Source organism: Acipenser ruthenus, chromosome 4 (assembly GCF_902713425.1).
Source record: "Acipenser ruthenus chromosome 4, fAciRut3.2 maternal haplotype, whole genome shotgun sequence".
Classification (NCBI taxonomy): domain Eukaryota; kingdom Metazoa; phylum Chordata; class Actinopteri; order Acipenseriformes; family Acipenseridae; genus Acipenser; species Acipenser ruthenus.
The window spans coordinates 6,002,309-6,008,903 of record NC_081192.1 but is presented as its reverse complement, the minus strand read 5'-3'; the positions used below and the strand labels follow the sequence as shown (position 1 = coordinate 6,008,903).

At 35.9% G+C, this 6,595-nt stretch overlaps 1 protein-coding gene across 3 annotated transcripts in view; it reads right to left on the bottom strand.

The window, feature by feature from the left end:
- Positions 1-3,199: 3,199 nt before the first annotated feature.
- Positions 3,200-6,595, bottom strand: part of LOC117400522 (raftlin-like) — a 61,178-nt gene continuing 57,782 nt past the window's right edge. For all 3 annotated transcript variants that reach the window (XM_059021587.1, XM_059021589.1, XM_059021588.1), the window contains exon 10: positions 3,200-6,392. In XM_059021587.1, coding sequence (XP_058877570.1) covers positions 5,961-6,392 — 432 coding nt within the window. In that variant the 3' untranslated portion in view covers positions 3,200-5,960. The remainder of the gene's footprint in view (positions 6,393-6,595) is intronic.

Genomic DNA, 6,595 nt, shown 5'->3' with positions numbered 1-6,595 from the left:
GGCCAGTTTTTAAACTTTCTGGTGGGAGGGGGTATTTTCCGAAGTTGCTGAAGTACATCATACGAGTGCCGTTATGTTATGTGATTGTGTAAATGATTACTTTCCACATCAGTCTCAGTTGCTTGTACGTAGCATACATTTACGCTCATGTACCTTACGTTAACAATGCATGCTTCAGTATAAATATTCCTTTTGTGTGGGGAAGAGTCAAAATGGAATCTACTAACAAAATGTACATACATTTACAATGTCTGATACATCTATTTATTTTTTTATTCATTCATTCATTCATTCTGCTTTCTTTGGATATTTTACTACTTAATTGCTATATTTATAAAAGTCTAAAATGAGCTTGTCCATATAATTAAGTGTTTGGTTCTTACATATTTACTGAAATCCATCTCAGTATTTCTGACTGAATGATAATTTGTGCTTTTCTAAAGGTGTTTGTAGTTGTAAAAGTTTTATGTACAAATTAGGAAACATAAAAACCCTAAACTTAATAAAGGGCTGGTCAAAATGTGTTTCTTTTGGTTACATTTGGAAATGATCACATCACATTGAAACCAATCCTCATAAAATGTCAGTAATTTGAGTTGTCTTGGAAATAGAAGCACCTGCCAACCAAACACCTATTCAGCCAGTCAGATCTGCTGAAACGTTATTGCAACACATAACATAATGCATAGTTAGAATGTAAATCTGTGTAACAAATGCAATATATATATATATATATATATATATATATATATATAGATATATATATAGATATATATATATATAGATATATTAGATGGGCTTCAGTGAGTTACAGGGAAATAATATCATCTCGGGTTTCTGTGACATGATAAATTACGAGACTGAAGGTCTCGAGTCATTTATAAATTGTCACAGAAATCCGAGATGGAATTGTTTTCCTGTAACTCACTGAAGAGGCCCATCTATTGTTTTTTATAATACATGGATACCCTTGTGATGCTAATATTAAAGAAGACGAGGTTCAGCAGTACAGTTTGGTTTTTTTAAACGTAGTGTTTCAGTGCTGTACAGACATTCTATGTCGTTATCCGTTTCTCCATTTTCTCTGAGATACAAATGTACCAGCTTTACATCTTTTTTTAAGGCATTCTCAGACTTGAAGATTGCAGTCCATCAACGATCCCCAACAAACTTATCAGAACTGGAGCAATTTTCCCGTGAATAATGGGCAAAAATGTCACCATCCTACTGTGCAAAGCTAGTAGAGACCTATCCAAAAAGACTCATAGCAGTAATTGCTGCAAAAGGTGCGTCTACCAAGTACTGATTTAAGGGGCTGAATACTTATGCAACCAGTACATTTCATTTTGTACATTTTTTTTGCAAGTTTTGCTGACATTCAACCTCCTCTACATATAACAGTGTTCAGTTTAACCACTACAGCTTTGAATAAAAAAGTTTGTTTGAGAAACTGTGCATAAATTATTTGTAATTCAACAAAATGTGACATTATTGGTAGGGGGTGAATACTTCTGCAAACCACTGTGTGTGTGTGTGTGAGGCAGCTCACAGCGAGACCAGCAGGGGGTGCTCTTGGCAGGCTAGGATATAGCCTGCAGTGACCCTGAAAGTCCAATGATGTGGAGCCAGCTTGCCATGACCTCACGGAACTAGGGGGTGGAAGGCCTGTGGGGTGGATAGTAAAGGGTTAAGCTTGAGATCAATTAGACCAGTTGATGCCTAATTAGGCCTGCATCTGTAGCTCATTCCCAACCACTTAGTCCACCACAGCTGTCCTATATAAGGGCAGCAGCTGTTTGTTTTCAGGTGTTTTTGTTTCTTTTGACCTGAAGAGCACTCTGGAACCGTCTTGACCTTTGCTGCTGCCGTCACTGACCAGGGCTATGGAGGGTCGTCTTTACTGTTTGCCCACTGATTTAGATTTGGTAGTTGGCCTCTGACCTTTGGCTAAACAACTTGGAACCTGAATGCCAACGAGCTTCCCTGGCCCTGTTGAACTGTCTGTATGGAGCTTTGTTTGTTTGTATCCTGCCTTGTTTATCCCTTACCAATGTTGGACTATCTATTATATCTAGTTTCTTTTTACCTTAACAAATGCATTCCTAAATGATAACCATATTGAAATTTTTACCTGTTTGGTGGCATTGTTTGCTTTTTTTAAACATTTCTTCTGATGCTAACGGATTGTTTATGTGAACATGGTTCCTATCAATAAATAAGTGCTGTAAATCAGTAACAATCAATATTTCACTTCACTTTGACAGCAATAGAGCTCCAATATAGCATATACATTGTCTTCAGTGAAATGAAAACCATATGGTGGGTATCTGAGGAGAAGCTCTATCAGTTAAAGAGGGCGATTATATCTCTGTGGGAGAGGTATTGTTTGAAGCTCAGCTCTTTTTGCATTTTGATTCTTATGTTAAATAATTAAAAATGTAATGCTTTGAGGAATTTGAGTTTTCTGAAGACATGAAAGCTACAATATTTCTTCCAGACAGTCCATATGGAAACATCCAACTCTGTGTGAGTGAAAGCCTTTACTGTAGGCTAAGCTTTTGAAAGCAGCTTTATACCCTGAACCTATTAGACATTCTCAAGTGATAATACCAGCATGAGCAAGGGAACCAGGGAGAAGGAAACAGTATAAATAGGCTGATTTTATCTGAAGATCTTTCTATGCTTTGTCATTAAATATACTTATCATGTACATATAATTTCACTCAGAGATCCCAGAATGAACAAATGTGTTATTAATATAAATACCCCACCTCTGCAGTGAATACCACTACAAATGAAGTCACCATGGCGATGCATCCTAGCATGGAACAATAACCCACACTTCTCCAGTTCCTGGTACCTAAACATAATAATCTGAGGAGAAATCTTGCAGGTCTCAAGTGCTCATAACACTGCATTGCCTGTATTTGTTGTTAATGCAAATGCTGTTTTCTTTCATTTCCTGATCAGAACTATGCAATTATATTTGCTCCACATCCAAAGATTGCAAATTGAGGAAACTGTATTTGTTGCAGGTTTTAGGAAAACGTCTTTTTTTGGTAACAGTGAAGGAATCTGTCAACATCTTTTTTTTTTTCTGCCTAATACGATACAGTATATGTGAAATATATTTGTAATACTATCCTAATAAGCTGTATAATGTAAGCAACTGTATTTAAAAAAAAACAGGATACAAACATGAATTTTCATACACATTTTACACAATGGATTGTAAATGTGTGTTATGTTTAAATGTACCAGAACAAAACATGGCAATGTCTTAAAAACATCAGTATACAGTGTAGTCCCACACGCAGTAATGAAACATCTTGTAACACGTATTATATAGTGTACATCCGGTATAACTGACCACTGCTTGTATGACTGTAGAACAATATACAATAGTACTTGATTCAAATACCCTTTACTTGACATTAAATGTTTGTTTTGATTTTTTTCAAAGCCAAGGAAAAAGCACATATAAAAACAAATATCAAGCATTCGGACAAACCTGGAAAAAACAAAAATGCTATAAAAGCCTGTTTCAAATAAATGTGTATAAGAGGAAATGTCTTTGAAGGCTACAAAGCAGTTTCTCAGTAAAGAATTTCTAAAAAAAGGACAACAGTTTAAAATTAGAACTACCTGAATATGAGTAGTGATGATATTAAACTGTCTGTAACTGTTAACATGAGATTCTAGAATTCGATTCTGCTTTAATTGTGGTCTCCACATCAGTTAATGATGCTTTGGGTGTAGGCAGATCACGTGCAGGTGCGGTTATTTCTTCTTGGTAAGTTGATATCTTGTACAGCCTGTATTAAAAATATTCATGATTTCTCAATTGAAACCTGTCCAGTCAGGTCTCCTAACATAATGCCTGCCATCAATGTCATTATATACATACAAGGTACAGTGATGTAATCAAAGGGTAATATAGACTGCTTGAAATGCAAGCAGCATATTTAAAGTATGTGTTTAAACTATATATATATGGTTTGCTAGTATCATAGTCATCGTCCCCAAGTATCCAGGACTAGATTGTGAAGCATAAATAAACCGTGTACTGTTCCACTAAACCTATAAGATCACCCAACCAATAAGAATCCAGGGAACATCAGTCCGAAAACGTGGCAGTTTAGATAGGTTGGTATCTTAGCGACAGGTCACTCAAATCGTGACAAAAAGATAATCTTCATCCCCATTCTCACATAATTGTTCTCTAATTATGTTGTAGTATTTGCCGAGCTGTTCCTTATCAAATGCTGGACCCCTCTAGGTCAAGTAGGTCAACAGAGACTTTATTTAAAATCAAGAGAATGGAAAGACAGCACGCTGTTCTTATCCACAGTAATATTGTTTCTACTGTTTCTCACCAATTTTAAACAGACTTCTTTAGTTTGCATTTAGGATCCCATACTAGATTAGTTAGATTTTTCTTTTTCTTTTTTAATGTACATTACTGATAATTTATGATAAATTTAATTTATGCAGATTATACATTCTCTTTCGTAGCTTCAATTAACTTGTTTTTCAAAAATGGTGTATTTCTCACTTAAAAAGGAAATGTGCCTAGTGACAATACATCCCGACAGGCTAATTAAAATATTTAAATATGGCATAGAGTACTGCTCGCATAAAATAATTTCCATCTGTTTATATAAATTAAACATGATCATTCACACACTGCGTTAGTAGTGTAGAAATAATCATAACACGTGGGGTTCCAAACATGTTAAATAAAATGCTTTTTACAAGCAGATAAACTCATTATTTTGTATTACAGCTGTAAGTTTACCATAGTAAAAGCATAGCAAAGTGTAATTGGAAACCATTGGTAAGCATGGTAAAGAATATTTTAAAATACGGAAAACCCTGGTAAACTATGGGAAAATTGCAAAATTACCACGGTAAACCTTTATAAGGGCGTTTCAACAACAAGAATCTAAGGGTCCAATTTACTTTTCCAATGTTCGTTTACATTATTTTCTGCTTTTTTTTCTTATTAAATGAGTTTAATTAGAAAGTGTTTAAGGTATGTGCTTATTGACGCTTAAGATGAGAAAATGTTCTCACTGTAGAGTGTTTGAATTCTGTATTATCCAGAACCTTATGTACTGTTGTGTATTGCTGTACCTATTGCATACAGTGTTAAAACATTTCAGCACAATACAAAACAACACTGCTTACCATTAAGACACATACCTAACATTAAGAGGCCAAAAACATTCCAATCTTCACAAATGTTTAATTAACTGAAAGTACTACAGTTCAGCTAGACTGTAGAAACTGCAGTGGCAGTGTGCTTGCATTTGCAAACAGTAGTTTATGCCCTGATGCACATCATAGGAAACAACCACAACATTATACGATTACCTTAGACTTTGAAAATAAGCTATATTTTAAAGAAAGCAAACTTACTGTGCAACTTACGGTTGCTTGTGTTTAATTAAGGGTATGACTGAACAATTTTTGTCGTACTGGTATACTAAAAGTCATTTGGTTCCCCTTCCATATTAGAAAGAGTTTACTGATCTCGGTTTAAATGGTTTAAATAAAGCCTGAATATTGTGTATGTATTGTAGGTTATTGGTGAAATGTACAGTTTGCAATAGAGCATGTTCCCCTTTAACAACCATCTTTGGTTTCGTATCCTTTGTGCTTCATTTCATTAACTGCTCTAGGCTGCTTGAGTTAAAAAAAGCAACCAAAAGTATCTGTGCCAAGGCTTCGATAATGTCTCATTGTTTCTGGCTGAACATTTCTAATATCCTCAAAAGGTCTGCAGTTCACAACAAGACCGTCCTGCTGAGTGTGTTTATCTGGAGAGTCAAGAGAACGGGTTCCTGTGAGCGCTGATTGAACCCTTCCCCCTTACAGGTGATTACTGGTTGTCATTTTCTCTGTTTTCTAAGGGTGGGGGGCTGCAGTTCTGGTATTGCTTTCGTTGCTAATCACAATCACATCTGAGGGTCACAGCTGGTCTCGTGTGAAATGTCAGTTCCACATGTCTCCTGGACAGCTTCTTCAGAGGCATCACAGCCGTCACTGCTGCCCCCCTCATTTCCACCGCTGGACTCAGTGTATTGCGATTCTGTGTTCTGTTCCAGTGCAGTTGTCTCATTGTCTCTCTCTTTCTCTGTTGCGCTCTCCTTGTCTTTTTCATTTCCTGTAGCTTGTGTCTCCGTTTCATTTGGACTGGTTTTCTCCACGCTGTTTTTTCTGTCTTCCTGTTCTGGCTCTTTCTCATTCTCTTTCTGCATATCTTCTAGAATGTTCTGGTCCTCCTGCTCTTTCTCTTTCAGGTTTGATGTGTTTGTTTTTTGGTTCCGGTTTGTTACATCTTTGATTGCGTTTTTATTTAGCTTGCTTCGTGTCTTGAAGCTTAATTTCTGAAAAAACAAAAAGAAAAGAAATGAGGAAATAAATATCTGAGGTTGAGCACCTGGGAAGGCAAGCTATTTTTGATTACAGACAAATGTGCTCAATTTATATCTGCTTTGTAACAATGTGAAAAGAAACTTCTCCTTTGCAGGGTTAAAACAATGGCTTTATTCAGAACTGACTAATGTTTACCCTAAAATGATGTGGTTTA